The 16505-nt window shown below is 53.0% G+C and overlaps 1 protein-coding gene across 1 annotated transcript; it reads right to left on the reverse strand.

Annotated features, from left to right (window-relative positions):
* Nucleotides 1-7246: 7246 nt before the first annotated feature.
* Nucleotides 7247-11012, reverse strand: KCNS2 (potassium voltage-gated channel modifier subfamily S member 2). Its single transcript, XM_003782454.2, has 2 exons — nt 10713-11012; nt 7247-10109 (listed from the first exon to the last, which is right to left on the reverse strand). Exon 2 carries the CDS (start codon nt 10064-10066, stop codon nt 8633-8635), a length of 1434 nt encoding a protein of 477 aa, XP_003782502.1. The 5' UTR covers nt 10067-10109; nt 10713-11012; the 3' UTR covers nt 7247-8632.
* Nucleotides 11013-16505: the final 5493 nt, after the last annotated feature.

A 16505-nucleotide genomic window follows, 5' to 3' on the forward strand; every position in this document is an offset into this window, starting at 1 on the left:
CACATGCGTAGCCACATTCACACACAGAGATTCACACACAGAGGCACAAGCACTCTTCCCACACACACACACGTGTAGCCACATGCACACACAGACATACACAGAGATAAACAGACACGTGCACACACAGACAGGCAGGCACGCAAACACACATGTCCATGTACACACACGTATACATCCCCCTGTGACTTTTCAAACCTGCTCTTAAGGGACTGTCTGAGATGGACAAGGGTTCCTGGCTGATGTAATCCCATTCTTGGCATTGTTCGCTGAGGCCAGCACTCCAGTCTCTCTGCATAGGTGACATCTGCACATCCTAGTTTTCAAGCATCAGGCTCATCCCTGACACATCAGAACAAGAGACCCGTAGAAGCCTCTGGCGAGCTCTAAAGCTGTGCATACCTCTACACATTCCCGCAGGAAGGGGCGGGACCTCGCAGGTGAATGTGCGTGTCAGTAGGATATTTTGGTTTGACTGCAATTTTTTAGCATGAAAAGGCTATGAAACAAGCATACACATAAACACAGGGCCTAAAAAAAAAGCTACTGAATAATCAGTGATCTCATGTTTAAAATTGGAAAATTACACAGCAATATATTTAAATGCAGTGCATAAAGCCTCACCATCCTCCTTCTGAAACTCAAGTCACTGGCTCCGGGGTTCCCAGGGCAGAGTGGAGGCCAGAGCAGAACTGATTTTCTTCTGGGGTCAGTTCCCAGCAACACCTCATTCCAGAAGCTCCTCCAATCTCAATCCAGGAGAGGCCTGAGAACGCTGGCCGTGGGAAGAGGGGAGCCCAGGGACACCCCAGGTTTGTGCATCGTGCTTCCCTCCTGTCCTTTCATGTTTTCCACAAAAAGAAATGCAGACTCCGATCCCATCATGTTGGCCATTGAAATGACCGCCCCGGACACGGTGGGTTATAACTCAGCCGCTCCTGGTGGAGTCAGCCCAAGCAGACCCACAAAGTTTGCCAGAAAAAATCCATATGAAGCTGACAGATCAAAAGTGAGTCATGCCAGCTCTTCTCTTAGGGAATAGTTAGTTGGGTGTCTGACTGCTAACACCTCAGTTCTTTTCATAGTAGGTCTGAAAATAGCTCAGAAGTCTTTAAATGTCTGGAGATGTAGGCGACGAAAAGAGTTTTAAGTGGAAAAAACCTCCCTGAGAACCCCAATTCCATTCCTGCCACACTCACCCAGCCTGCCTTGCTCACACAACATTCCTGGGTGTCCAGAGACCTCGGGAGACCAGGAGTCTGGGGCTCAGGATTGACCGGCCCTGGATGGGTGATGAGACTGGTCATCCAACATTCAGATGGCCAGTCCTTTTGTGCTGTCGACTTTGTGTGTCCTTTGTTACAATCTCTATGTCCCTATTGCCTGCCCCTGGTCACTCCAGCTAAAGGCAACTCCTTCCTTACTGGGCCCTCTTCTCTGTTTTGGAGCCTTCCTGGTCCCAGGCAGGTTTTCACTTGCCCTCCACGTCTGGGGCTGTATTCAGCCTGAAGTCACCAGTCGGTCTAAGACCCTGGAAGGAGAAGCTGAGCCTGTAGGGGGAGGATCTGCAGGCAAGCTGATTGGCGGGGACAGCGTGGAAGTGAGTCTGGTGGAAATGAAAGCATGTGCTAGCAAGGACTGAGGTGGGCGAGGCCCCATCAGGAAGGCGTTGCTGAAAACCTGGTGTGTGGGCAGGTGAGGATGAGCAGGCCGGCAGGGCCCACCCTGAGGAGGTTTCCCCACGAGTGTCTGAAAGCCACCTGCACCAAAACCACCTGCAGATTCCTGGTCCCACCCCAAGGACCCAATTCTGGGGAGGGGGGGAATGATGCCTCAAAACCTACATTGTTAAATGCACCCCAGGTGATTTCTGTGCACAGTATAGGGGCTTTAAAGTCTACACCGCTTCATGACTGTGAGCAATGCCCTTCAGATTTATTCCCCTACGTCTAAAATGGTATTTGACAATTAGTCAGCTGCCAGTAAGTGATCGCTATGGTAAGCAACTGCATAAATAAATGGGATGATTAGAGACTGAAATATCCACCTGAGGGTCTGGGAGCACTGGGGTTCCATGAGCAGAAATGAGGAAGTGGCCAGTGTTAGCCAGGATGACTTCTAAATGCACAGGGTGAAGTGGGGAGCAGGCTCATAGGTGGGGGCTTAGGCTGGAGACAGAAAGGCCACTCACAGCCCAGTGGTGGCTGTAGCTGGGCAAAGAGCACCGCAGGCCGCCAAGGACAGAGCTGCCGGCCCAGTGGGGGTGGAGGTGTTTGTCACACGGTGTCAAAACAGGAGAAGGGAGTGTCAGGGACTTACATGTTGATATACAAGTCAAAGAATTGGGGTAAGGGGGTCAAAAACTGAGGAAAGGCCACTGAATTTAGCTATTAGGTAGCTCTGGTGACCATCAAAAGGGTGGTAGGATCAGGGGCTGATCACAGGGGGAAATGAGGAACTAGCTAGAGAGGAAGGCTGAGGCTGCAGTGGAGGCTGCCTACACCAGGAGTCCCCAGGGAAAGGAGAAACACTCACTCCCGTGGCTGCCCCTCTGATGCCAGCCTCCCGTGCAGTGCCCCTGTCCTTTCTGCCCTTTCTCTGGATTATCTCACTCATAGTTTCACTTCTGCTACCAAGCCGATGATGCCTGTCCTAGGCCTCTGCTTACCACACACGCCTCTGTGTGTCCCCAGGCTCTGCCTCAGAGAGGACAGAGTACACTGTCTCTCTTGTTGGCCCCACTATCTACCCAGTCAGCAACCCAAACATTTATCCAGAAGCCACCCTGCCCCTCCCTGTCCCTCTGCCCCACACCTAGCAGCTGATGGAGGCTGCACAGCCAACACCTCCTCTCTGCCCTCCCTCCCCCCCCCGCCCAACTCTCTTTACAACTGGCCTGTACATGTGCTATCTCCGTGACCTCAAATAGGCCTCCTGGCCCCCCCTAAGCTGCTGCCAGAGTCACCCATTCTGACATTAATGTGGTCGGGATGTCCCCGCCCCCCAGTGACAAAAGAATGAAGGCCGAGCTCCTTAGTTTCCAGCTGGTCTGCTCTGCCCTATTTCTGCACCTTGCTTGCTTTTAGCCACCCTGACGTGTGCTTCCCACACACGCTGGGCTGTTCGCTGCCCTGTCTTTGTGGAGGTCCCTGTTCACGGAGGAAGACATGTTTTCCCCTTCCCTCCACCCACCTCCCCATCGGGCCAGCAGCTGATCCTCTTCCTGTGCACAACCCAGAAGCCTCATCTTCACGAGGAAACGTTTGTTCTTTCTTTCCGTGTGCCCTCCCTGCCCTTTTCATACAAAATGCCCTTAGTAGTTTCCAGAGCTCTCTGTGCTAACAGATCACCATACCCTCTGGCAAGCAGGCAGGGGTCCCAGCTGCAGGTGGAGGAGAGTGGCATGGCCTCCAAAAATAGATACTTCCAGAAGGCCCCTGCTGGGTGAAGAGTGCAGATAACATAAATTCCATGGAAGGCCTAAAATAACGCCATTAACCTCGCCTTCCTTCTCCTCCCTGACTTACTCTCTGTTCCTTTTTCTGGCTTCTCCCTGTCCTTTTCCTTCTACGGGAATGTAAGGGCAGCTCCGAGGTACACCTGCCCTCGCACTCTCCTTGAGTGTCTCTCTCCCCTGGGCCAGGTCTCGGAGGCTTTGGTGGTGTCCACCTTCTTCTGAAGGCGTCAGCTTGTCAGCTGCTAACACCATCATTTCCCTGGGAGAATTTAGCCAGAAGGATGGTGATATGGATAAAGGAGGTCACAGAAGGAGGAAAACGTGGCAGTTTTTTGGACCTGTGGTATCAGTTGGCTATAACAGCCATGGAGGTCCTTGAGTAGAAATGCTAGTTAATAGAGCTAACAATAAGAGGAAATAATAACCATGTAAATGTGGTATGTAATTTCTTCCCTTGAGAGGAGGTGTTTGTTTTTCCTCTTAAGACACAAGGCATTCTGGCCCCCAAATGCCCCTGAACACCCCTTTGTACCCCTCCTGAAGGGACAGCAGCTGGAGGCTATGCCCCACTGGATGTAACAGCAGGGACACCAGCCTCCTGCACCCCTCTTCCCCAGCCCAGCACAGATCCCTGCTGCCCTTTGCAGAGTACTTGGAAGAGGACCCCTGCAGATTTCACCACTCCTCAAGCTGGCTGGGGAGCCCCATCTGCCCTGTACACACAGGGGCACCCTTCCAGGAGCGGGGTAAGGGATCTGCCAGTCTCCACAAAGGGAACACAGGGAAGTGAGCAGAGTCACCCCTGAAGCCAAATGGGCTCAGTGCAATCTTCCTCTCTCTTTAATGATTTTTAACAGTAAGAATTTTGATGAGGTGCAAAAGGACGTAAATAGTTAAAAGCCCAAAGGAGACGTTCAATGGAGGATTTTAAAACTCCATTCACTTGGAACAGACACTAGCCCAAGCAGTTTTCTAGTTGCATTGTCCGTGACACTGTCATCTATTGTGGCTGACTACCGAAGAGGAAATGGAACCCAATAGAAGGTTGTTTGTATGCAGTCCCTCTGCTCTGCTTACAAATAAATTAGGAGTATCAGGATCCGTTTACTGCCGTAATGAGGACACAGAGACATGCAAAAATTCGAGTTTTTACATTACGGTGAATAACTGGGCAGGGCTTGGGGATTATCTAATCCAACTTTCTCATTTTGCATCAGGGGAACATGAGGCCCAGAGAGGCCAAGTGACGTGTGCACGATCACAGAGCTGAAGGCAAAGCCCAGCTCAGCCTGGTCGGCCCAGTGCCCTCCCTACTGTGGTATCCAGCTAGCTAGGATGCTCAAGGTTACCCAGTGCCCTATGTCCTGTTAGGGAGCGACTTCAGCAGCAGGGACAGTGGCCTGGGTGGGACCAGTTGGGTTGGCAGGGCTGGCTGGCCATCAGGGACTCTGAGCAGGACAGTGTATGGGGGAGGGGAGGATCCTGCAGGGAAGCCACACCTTCTACCAAGAAGGTTAGGAGCTCTAGGTCCTGGCAAAAAAAGGACCCACCTCCCTGTGTCTGCAAAGAATAAACATAGCCCAGCCTTTCTCAGGAAATCTGGTCCCGAGCTTTGAATGCCCTTGTGTTTCTCACTGCATATATAATTGAAGTGCCTCCAAAAAGTGTAGATCATTGTTTCCCATTTAACCTGCACACCTTCGAGGCTAGAGTCCCGAGTGGGTCACCATGACTGCTTATCCCCCAGACGAGGTGCGGAGATGGAAGTACAGCAATCAGACATAAGGATTCAGTGAGCCTGCGTCAACACTTGCACAGGAGTGTGTTAATGAGTGTTAAAACTGACATCGCAAATACGGCGTTCTCAATTTTTTAAATTACAACTCTGTAACAAGTCATGCTGTTAAAACATACAAGAAATACCAGTTAAGCCTTCGAGTAGATAACACACAGCCTGTACAGATCACCACTATCCCAAAGTGCATAACAACTTATTTTCTTTGAAATGAGGCAAGAATTAGCAGGTAGTTCAATTACTTGAGTGCTAAGGTAAGACGAAATAACAAATTCAAATGTTAAATACCAATTACTACCTCATGAGCTACAAATCAGCTTGGCATTACAACATGCCCTTCCTTGGTAGCAAACCCCAGGAAATGAGGGGTTTGGCAGAAAACATAAACCTATAACCGACAGGCATTTCTGCCATAGACGTGTGTCCCTTTGCAACCCAGCACTTCCAAAATGCTCATCACACATATCATAAGAAAAGCATGTCTCATATATTTGTCCCAATGGCATTGAAAATAACAACCTTCAAATGTTGAGAGAGAAGTTGTTTGCAAGACAACAGCTGGAAAGGAAGCTGTCACCTCATATTAATAGCCTTTGCTCTAAGAACAGAGCAGAAAATTAACCTGACCCTCCCTGGTTAGCTTCAGAGATTACAGGAAACTGCCATGTTAAATATTATCTTGCAAAGTCAAGCAAAGGTCCAACTGAGAGTACTTGTGAACTTCATACCTTGGAAGAGTGGGGGTTTGGGGATGGGGGAAGCAAGATTATTTCTCCCTGGGTCAAAGTTCAGTCTCCACCCTTTGTGGAAATTACTTCCGGTGTTCAAGCCAGCTGGGCTGTTCTCTTCCTCATTTAACTGAAACCACCACTTAGGAAACTCAATGCTATTGGGACATTCTCATGCTCAGAAGTGACTGAAGGCCCAGGTGGGCAAAGTAATATTTTAAATAAGAATATGTGTGTATGTTTCTATGTATATATATATGTACAAGAGATGTTAAAAAGATAGTCTCTAAAGCACTTTGGGATTCCTCCAATGAAAGGCACCGATAAATGCAAGTCTCTTCATTACCAAAAAGAAAAGTCAAGTTATCCAGAGTTATCCAGCTTTCATATCTGCAAAGGTACCCACTAGGGGAACCTCTTTTTTTTTTGGTGGTAAACCATCGTGTTAGGAAAACTACTCATGAGAGTGACTGGGTTATTCTGCCTCCTTCCTCGTTTCCACTTTGCACAGGCTTCATGGTCAGTGACCTGATACCATTAGCCTTAGCAAACTGAACAGTCCTCTCAAGTTTGTACCATCACCTGCCTTCAGTGCAGCTGGGGATGATTTTGTACATTTTATGCCTTCCAATGCTGGAAACATCAGTGAAAGCCAAGTGTATTCCATGTGCAAATTCTAAAAACTAGCCCTGCTCCTCTGATTCAATGGTCATTTGTCTCATGGTCACCTCCTCTTTCCTGGTGCTTCTGAGAAACAGATAGAGACTCTAGGAGGTGGCCACCCACCCCTGCATGTGAATCCAGTCTGATGGAAGGTTTTGAACTGGGGACAAAAGGACATAAGGGGCAAAATGCATTCATCCAACAAATCACCCATGCTGCAGTCACCATGGCAACTACCAGTACACAAACCTCTTAGAAGATCCTCTCCACACCTCTGTGAGGTATGTCTCCTCCATCAACTAAAACACAAAATGGACCTCTTCAGGGGAGGCCTAAGCCTTGGGTAAAAAGCTTGGCTAACTGCTCAGACCCCTGGATTCTACAGCCTTTTTAAGGACCAAACTTAATGAAAGTCATGGGAAAACCATCATATTACTGTGAAGATGATGGAGAAGGATTATCTTACACAAGGGCCCAGGTTCCTCTTCACAACATCGTGTGCCTGTTAATTGGAGAAGAGGGGGGCATTTTGGAGAAGGAAATGGTTGTCTCCTTTCAATATTAGAAGTCTTCTGAATAGCATTAAGCCTTTCAAGAGGTTTACAATTATTTATGATGTTTTATGACTCTTTCCGTTCTCCTGGTCTCTACATATTCCCCCCCAAGAAAAGGCAGCTGGAATGGAAATTAAAACTGCAGTGTTTCCATCCTGGCTAGGCCACTAGGGCACTACCTTCAAGCACATCTATATTTTGAGTACATACTTCCCTACTGCCAGGTTTCCATGTCATGGCAGGAACTCCAGGGCAATCATAGCATCATATACAATAACTATATCCAAGCAGCAAAGTCATTTGAGTAAATTCTGCTTGGAAATAAAAGGGCTGTCATTCTTTGAGCTTTCAGAGCAAAAGTATTTAAGCTGCTGCCCTTGCTGGCAACACAACAATGTTCACCTCAGGGAGATGATAGAACAGTAAACCTTTTTTTAGTTGAGAAAGACAAAACACGACCTTATTCCTAAACATCTTAAAAAATAAATATTTCCAAAACATGCTACTACCTAAGACAAGCAAAATTTGGTCAAATGTCCTAGACCAGGAGCCTCAGCCAGAAATAATACATGTCTCTATGGTTGCCATAGGAAGGGTGGAGGCTTGACCATGGAGGAAAGGGCATAGCCTTCACTAACTTAGCTTTAGGCGTCCTGGTGTTTGAACTGTTTAGCTGAAGCCCCTGTTCCTAATACATCAGTTCTTGGGGGAAAAAAACATTCAATCTTTACAACATGTTTAACTAAGTAACATTCTCTAAAGAGTGACATTTACGAGATGAACATCAGTGTACATTGCTCTAAAGATGATTGGGGCACCCATGCAAGCCACAGAGCTACAGATCATTTATAAAGACAATTCACAGACTTGCATCAGGCAAGTGTGCTGAATTTTGCATTCTCTTTGTGTTGGCATTAAAACTAAATGAAAGCAATGGATAAAGAACTGAGATTTTGTTTTCACATGACTGTGAGCAAAATCCCGCGATATCCCTGCTGACCTCATAGATGCATTTTCACTGGACAGACTTGTGGGGGCTTTTTGTACAGAACTCACATAACAACCTCAGAAACAGGAGCACAACAACTCACAGACAATACCAGGCCACAAGCACTAGAATAGTGTACACAAAGAACAGAAAAATTAGCATTCTGGGTGTGTACTCATCTGGCAGAAAGGTGAACATTTTATGCCTATGATGCAAAGACCAGTGAGTCTGATTTCACTGAAAGGTGCAAAGGCATGGTGTCAGGCACACCACCCTCTGAAGGTGATCCTAACTACTGTAAAAGAAACCTGGGGTGCATATCCTATGCATCTCTCCCCTCTGGGGCTGGGCATACTCCTTACGCCATAACCCTAATGTGCCTGGTCTGTGCCAGTGGCACAAGAGGCAGCTCAGCAATGTGGGACGGAGGGTGACAAGTCCTCCCAGCTAATGTAGGGAATCATTTAAACTCAGTTCACTTGGTGAACTCCTGCTCATGTTCGTCAGGCTTGCCATGAGGGATTTAACTTTATGAGCATAGTAGTCCCTTAAATTGACTGAAGGGACCTCCTTCAATCCATCTCCAAAGTCACAGCTGCGCATCGCACTTTCCAGTTGCTTTTGGCGCCGGTAAAAGTGGGAGAACTTATTGAAGATCAAGGTGATGGGCAGTACCACCACAAGGATACCTGCCAGGATGCAGGCAGAGGCAGTCAGCTTTCCTGCTGTGGTCCCTGGGACCACATCCCCATACCCCACTGTGGTCATACTGACAGTGGCCCACCACCAGCAGGCAGGGATGGTGGCCAGGCCTTCGTTCTCCTCCTTCTCAATGGTATAGGCCACCACAGAGAAGATGGAGATCCCCACCGAGAGGTAGAGCAGGAGCAGCCCTACTTCTTTGTAGCTGTATTTCAAGGTGGCCCCCAGGGAGCGGAGGCCAGTGGAGTGTCTGGCCAGCTTTAAGATGCGGAAGATCCGCATCAGCCTTAGGACCTGCGCCACCCTGCCCAAGTTGGCCAAGGTAGGTGTGCTCTCTACCACCAAATTCACCACCAGAGTGATGTAAAAGGGGACGATGGACATGAGGTCAATAAGGTTTAGGGCGTTCTTGAAGAACTTGAGGAAGTCAGGGGCCACAGCAAACCTGGCCACCAGCTCAAATGTGAACCAGGCGATACCAAAGTGCTCCACGATTTCGAACCTAGGATCTTCACCGGGGTTGCCCTGGCTGTCATGGATTTGGAAGTCTGGAAGGCTGTTGAGGCACATGGTGATGATGGACCCCAACACCACCAGGATGGACAGGATGCTGAAGACTCTGCTCAGGACTGAGTAGCCAGGGTTGTCCAGCGCCAGCCACAGCTGCCTGCGGAAATTGCCCAGCGGCTGCCCGTCAAACTTGGAGGCATCGTTGTAGAAGGCGAGGATCTCATCGAAGGAAGACGTGGTGCTCTCCTGGTCACTCTGCTCATCCCACTTCTCCTGCTCGGGCTCTACTTTGCGACCGTGGTAGCTGTAGCTGCAGCAGGAGTCGATGAAGAACTCGTTGATGCCCCAGTACTCAATCTCCTGGCTGAAGGAGAAGACGCACAGCTCAGCCATGACGTGCAGCTTGCCGGTGTGATAGAAATGCAGCACGTAGGGGAAGAGCTCCGGGTTGCGGTCGAAGTAGAACTCCCGCTGGACGTCGTCGTAGTCATCGCAGAGCTCCAGGATGGCCTCGCGCGAGTGGCAGAGCAGCAGGCGGCCCAGGCGCGTCTCGGGGAAGCGCAGCAGCGTGTGAGAGCGCAGCCTCCTCTTGAAGCCGCCTACATTGATGCGGATCTCTCCATCCTCGACGTTGGCCTCCGACACGTCCCACAGGCTCTGGCCGGTCATGCTGAAGGCGCCCGGCCGCCCGCACCGCGCGGGGGCGCTACACCTGCAAGCCGAGGGAACGGGTCGGCGAGGGCGCGGGTGGCCCCAGCGCCCTCTCCCTACCCGGTCCTCTCGAGGTGGGTCTCTGGGTGCTGAGGGACCCTGGGGGAGGGGACCTGCCCTGTGGGGGTTGGATTCTCCCGAGGAAAGGCAGGAGTGGGTATGTTTGTACTAGCGTGGCTGCCCCTCCACCCCCACCCCGGGGGTCCCGGAGATCGCTTTTCGCGTGCGGGGTCGCGCGCCTGCGGCTCCGAGAGCCCGGGGGGCTGTATGCTGACCTCGCTCGTGGGCAGGCACGGGAGACGCCCCCGCCCGCTCGCCGCAGACAGGCGGGACCGGAGCTGAGATACGCACGGGCAGGGCTGGGCCGACTTAGGGGGCGCGGAGCTCTGGGGGCGGGGGCGGGGAAATTTGCTCGAGTCTGTAAGCTGGGGCCGGGGAATCGGGTATGGCCCGGCCTTCCTGGCGACCGGCTCCCACCACTGGAGAGCCCTCTCCCCCCGCCGGGTCTCCCCGCCCGCCTGGCGCTGAGCCCCGGGGCCGCGTGCGCTGCGCCTTGGCCGGCAGAGCTGCCGGGGTTCGCCCCGCGCGTTCCTGAGGCGCTTACCTGGGAGCACCGGCGCCCGCGGCCGAGGCCGGCGGGAAACTTCCCCGACCTGCCGGCGAGCATCGCGGCGGTGGCCGCTGGTGGCTGTGCGTGTGCGCGCGGGTGCGAGTGTGTGTGCGCCTGTGTGTGCGCCTGGCGGGCCGGCGGGCGGGGTCCGCCGAGCGTCTCCTCCAGTCTCCGGCCGGGCACGCCGCCGCCGCCCGCAGTTGCGGCAGGCTCACAGGTGGCTGCGTGGTCCCACCGCTCGCGGAGCACCCCTGCGGATCCGCGTGTCCCTCACCCGCCGGGCGGCAGGAGCCGGCGCAGGAGCAGAGCCGGGGTGCCGGGGCGCCGGCCCTGCGCTGGGCGCGGCGCGGTGGTGCTGAACGGACAGCTCCGCGCGCCCCGGCCCGGCGCAGCCGCCGCCCCAGACTCGGAAAATGCAGCCTCTGCCGCTTCTCCGCGGTTCCCTGGCGCGTCACCGCGACCCGGTTGCCGACCCCCTTGCGCCCCTCGCTCCGTGCAGGGCTAACACCTACCCCCCTACTCGCCCTCTGGTGACAGCTGTTTTTGTCACCACCCCCAGGACGCAGCCAGGGGGCTGCCTACGATGACCTTTCCCCCTCCAGGTCCGGCAGGAGCAGGGCTGGGGATAAGGGGCAGCTTGCCTGTGACAGGGCAGGACCAGAGGAACTCGGGATTTCCCTTTATAGGGACCTGAGGAAAAGTTTTCCCCGAAGCCTGGGGATGGGGTTGTTGGGGAACAGGAGCTGGGGCGGGGTGGGGGGGAACGAGGGAATCCTGAGGTGGAGCCCGGCTTAGCTTGCAGAGTCACGGAGCTGCGTTGGGGAGCTCGGTGAGGGCTCCGCGTGTGCACAGGCCGGGTGGCGTGTGGGCCGCAGGGGAGTGCATGAAGCTGTGTGTGTGCTTGTAGGCTGGGGAAGGTAGGCGTGTTCAGTGACTGTGTGTACAGCATTGATAAAAATGGGTCCTCTAATGGGACGAGATGCGTGCAGTGTTAGTTCAGGGACGTGTCAGTGTGGTGTGTGTATGTAATGGGGACCCAAGTGCCATGCGCACAGTGTATTGCGTACAGTGTAGTATTCGGTAGGACTGAGACAGGGGCAGGTGTTTGTGTGATATATTGAGAGATATGTGTGTGCAGACCATGGGGACTGGGGGTTAGGCTCAGTGTAAGTGTGCTCAGGATCTGTGGCCTCATTCCCAAGATCTGAGACCCAAGCTCTCAGTCTCCTAAATTGTCCTTAAGGCCCTGCCTACTGGGCTGAGCTAGGAAATGGACACACAATCCCAGAGAGCTCCCTCCCTTGGGTCCCTCAGCCCTTCTGTGTGGTGTCCATTTGCAAAGACCAGAGCACTACGAGGTGTGAGAGCTTAACAGGGGGTTGTGTCTACAGGTCATGGTTAGAAGTCCTGGGAAAGCCCTTACAGGGTGGCTCTGGACTCCCAGGGCTGCCACCGCTGCCACAGTGGGCAGTCCATCTTTTCTTTGTGCAGCCTGTCAGTGCCATCCCAACTGAACAGATGTCCTGCGTAGCTGTAGAAAGCTCTGGGCCTCCTTGGAGGGCCTGGGGAAGACCCTTGATCTGGCTTCCGGTGGGGGCTCCTGAATCCAAGCTGGCCCCACCACTGTTCCAGCCACTTGCCTCTGGGTATGTGTGTGGATGTGTGTGCAGGTGTGTCGCCTGCTGAGAGGGTTCCTCACCATGCCCCAGCAGGCCTTGCAAGTGTGGGGGCTTCCGGGGAGGCAGCCACGTGAGAGGGAGAATAGGGTAGCGAGTACCACATAAGTTTCCTTTCTCTTGTGTTTGATGCTAGAGGGAAGTGTACGTGTGTGTGTGTGTGTGTGTGTGGAAGGGTCTAGTGTTTGTTGTCTTTGTCTCTGTCTCCTTTTCCTTCAGGGGCTGTGTTTGGGGGTGAGCTCACCCCCACCTCTCTGCAGGCCTGCTGAATTTATCATTTGAAGTCTAGGGCTCCCTCACACCTGTCTGGGCTGCAGTCTGCAGGTCCCTGGGTCTCCTTCATGCCCAGGGAGTGCTGCTGGGAGGGTGCCAGTCCTTCTGTGCCTGTGTAATCACGGTTGCTGCCTCTTCTGCCCTTCCTAGTCCTCCCCCCCACACACATACCTTGGGGGTGATGGTGATCAGGTGATGGTCTCACTGCTACTGGTGCCCTTGGCAGCAGCCCTGGGGGACAGCCTAGACAGCTCTTGCCAGCCCTCACCCCCTCCTCTCACCGTGGCTGCCTGCCTCTGGCCCCTCCAGAGCTCACAGCCCCCCTCTGCTTCACTGTCACATAGCAGCGTGGCTTCTGCTGCAAGCCACCATTCCCAGCCCCTCCCATTCCCTTGGCCTCAGCTCCCCATTCTTTGGGGCTAGCTCAATGAACACATGAACACATCACTTTTGTCTGCTGCATTTGAGGGTCCCCCCCACCACAGAAATGCTTGGGTTCGATTACTCTGGGGTTTTCCTCTTTCCCCTGCTTTATTTATCCGCCTGCCTCCTTCTGTTCCTGTCTGGTTTTGTTCCTGCTCATTCCTTCATCCTTTGTGGTGGTAGGAGATTTTGCCCATGTAGAAAGAGTCTCTCTGCCTTCTGTTTCTCTTTGTGTCTCCCACACCCACGGCCACCCCACCAGCAAAGCACTAGGGCTCTGCCTAGACCCTAGGGCTCTCACCCTCCTTCTCTGTAACAGGGGCCGCTCCTGCCAACCCCCACCGTCTCCCACCTTTCCTCCCACCCTCCCCTTCCTCCCTCTCTTGAGAGAGCTGTACCAACATGCCTCCAGCTACACTGTCCCTGGCATCTGCACCTGCCCTATGATGGTTTTTCCTGTGCGCCTGGAGCCAGGGACAGGCCCCCACACCTGCCTCTCCTTGAACGGCAAAGTAAACTTGGAGGCTGCAGGGAGAAGACTGAGTTTGGAGCATGTCGGTTATTTCTTAGAAAGGCTGAGGCAGAAGCTCTGTGGGTCTGACAGATGCCTTTGCAGAGGGTTAAGTGTATGTGACAGGCAGAGCCACTTGTTTATTTCCCAGTCACTGTGCTGAAGAGAAATGGAGCCATCTCCCTCCTTCCGTACAGGAGAAGCTGGCTTTGCTTATGGTTTATTTAGAGGTCTGAGCCCTCATTCAGCCACCTGCACCAGGCGCCTGTTCAGACCTGCCTTTGTGCTGGCCTGGCCCACTGGGGCGATTGTGAGGAGACAGAGGCACCCTGGAAAGAGGAACAAAGGGACCCAAAGTGGTGGCCCAGATCCTTGCACCTGGGTGACTGTTATCTCTGCCTGCCCTGCCAACGCTGATCTCTCAGCCGAGCCCACACATCTCACACTCAGCTTCTTTCCCCCTGACAGGCGAGGGGGCTGCACTGGCGGCTGGGCTGAGGGAGCAGGGCTGCCTGACCTACATTCTCCCATGTGGGGCGAGTGCTGGCCTTCCCTGGGCGTAAGCGTGGGGCTGCCTGCCAACCCGATGGTGTGGACCTTCCACCTGTGCCCATCCTGAGCCCCACCAGCACGCACACACACACTGCAGCCAGAGTGTCTCTTAAAAACACAAACTAGGTCATGGCATTCCCTCCTGAACAACTTCCAGGGGCTTCCCCTTGCACTGAGGATGGAAGCCACTTCCTTGCTATAGCTCCGAGACACCCCCTGACGTGCCCTGCCCAGGCAGCCTGCAGCTGCACGCCCCTGGGCCTCATGCAGGGAATTTGAACCTGCTGCTCTCCCTGTTCATCACGGCAGCTTGCATGGCAAGCTCCTCGTCACTCGGGTCTCAATTTAAATGTCACCTCCTCAGAGAGTCCTAACTGCCCATCCTAACCTTGGTGTCTCAGCCAGTCTCTGTCGTCACCCTCACAACACTTATATTCAGTAGTTGCTGAGCGCTTTAAATAGTTGTTGATTGATGAATGAATGTGGCTCCAGCTGCTGTCTTAAGCTATTCTGAACCAACTGGAGTCTTGGCCCTACTCTCCTTCCTTCTGGTGGGTCAGGGAGGCAGATGGGGGTGGGAGTTGCTGTACCTGGGACCATGGTCCAGAGCCCCCAGGCCCTGGGCTGCTCTCCTAAGCAACTGAGTAGCCTAATGGGGGTCAGCCCTGAGAATATCCTAGGGAGCTTTTAAAATAGTTAATGCTCCTGGAAGCTCTGGGCTTCACACTGGACAGGTTAGATCCTCTGGTGCAGGACCCAGAGAATCAGTATTTTCTAAGCTTCCTAAGTAGTTCCAGTGTATAGCCAAGGCTGAGACCCAGAGCAGCCACTCAGCCTGGCAGACACCCGCCTGCAGCCACCCCTACACTTAGGACAGGACCCCCTGCCATGAGGGCACTATAGACATCCTGTCCCTTTGTCATCACCTCCCTCATCCTGGCCTCACAAAGGGTTCCCTGCACCTGCTCCTCTCAGAATCCTCTCCTCCCAAAACAATTTGTGATTAGGAATAATCACAGTTTCTTCCCCTCCTTGGAGGGGCATCAGCCCCTGAGCCATTTTCATGGCGATAGTGGTAATGGGGCCTGCTGGCCTATCTGGGTGTATTCACAGGAGAGAGGGCACAGAGACACTGTGGGAGTGGGGAGTGGGGATGAGGGCCTGGGGGAGGGGAGGGCAGCAGCAGGGAAGGGGGACCACTGAACAGGACAGTAGCATCTGAACCTTGGAAAGGCTGGAGTGGGGAGGAGGGAGTTCCTTTGGGGGCATAGGAGATAGTTTGGAGAGAAAATTTGGGAAATAAAGGACTTGACGTTTTGCAGCACATTATGAATGCAATTTCTCATTTAGCGTGTTCTCAGGAGTCAATAGTAGATATGTATATAGGCTTTACTTTGTTTCTGGATGCTGGACTGATATTTTAAAAATAGACCTTCATCCCCAGGGGCCACCTCCTTCTCCAATTGTAGGCCCCTCATTCCCAACTGCTCCGTGGAAGCTCACGAGGGAGAAAAGATAGTTGCTTATGAAGGGCTCCTCCAGGAGTCCCTTAGTGAAAATGGGACCAGGTCCTCCAGTCCTCCCTCCTTGTGGGGCTCTTGCCACCTGCCCCACCAGGAGCTACTCCCTTGGGGCCCTTCACTGAATTCCTCAGAGCATCCTGGGACAAGGCTGGAATAATTAAGAGAAGCTTGATTACATTTAGATGGAGTCACCACAGGGAAATTTATAAGAGGACAACAAGGCTCCCAAATGGAGCAAATGTAGGGCAACCCATCTGCTCTAGGGCCCCTCCCAGCCCCGCTCTCACCTGCCTCAAGGGTCCAGCCATCTTTCCTCTTCACCCTAGACACTCCTGAAAGCCCATTGTGCATAGACTGAGGCCCTCTCTATCCGCCTCCACTGTGTCCTTTGATTTCTACTGTTCCCCCTCTCTGGAACTTTCTCTGGGTGGTTGGCAGCTCATCTGAAACTGCCAGCCCCTCCCACAGTCCTACTCTCTGGCCCAGTGGGATGCCTGGTTTAGGACAGTTCACTCTTAGGCCCACCTTGTGCCCAGGGAGTGGAGAGTCTCAGCAACCACCCCCCACTACACATGACCAAGGAAGATGAAGACAGGAGAGCAAGTGAAGAGACAGCTGGACTGTCCCCATCCTGCCCTTCAGCCATGTGTCCTTGGGCAAAACACTTTATTCTCTTCATGTGCCTCATTTCCCTCAGCTTAAGACCTGTGATAGTCTCTGATAAAACTACTGTGAGAATTAAAGGAAGCATTAAAGAGCTATGTAACAAGGCCCGACACATAGCAAGTGCTTATAAAATGTTAGCCGTGACTAGTGCCAATTATTGAGC

Source organism: Otolemur garnettii, unplaced genomic scaffold (assembly GCF_000181295.1).
Source record: "Otolemur garnettii isolate 467f Iridium unplaced genomic scaffold, OtoGar3 scaffold00004, whole genome shotgun sequence".
NCBI lineage: Eukaryota > Metazoa > Chordata > Mammalia > Primates > Galagidae > Otolemur > Otolemur garnettii.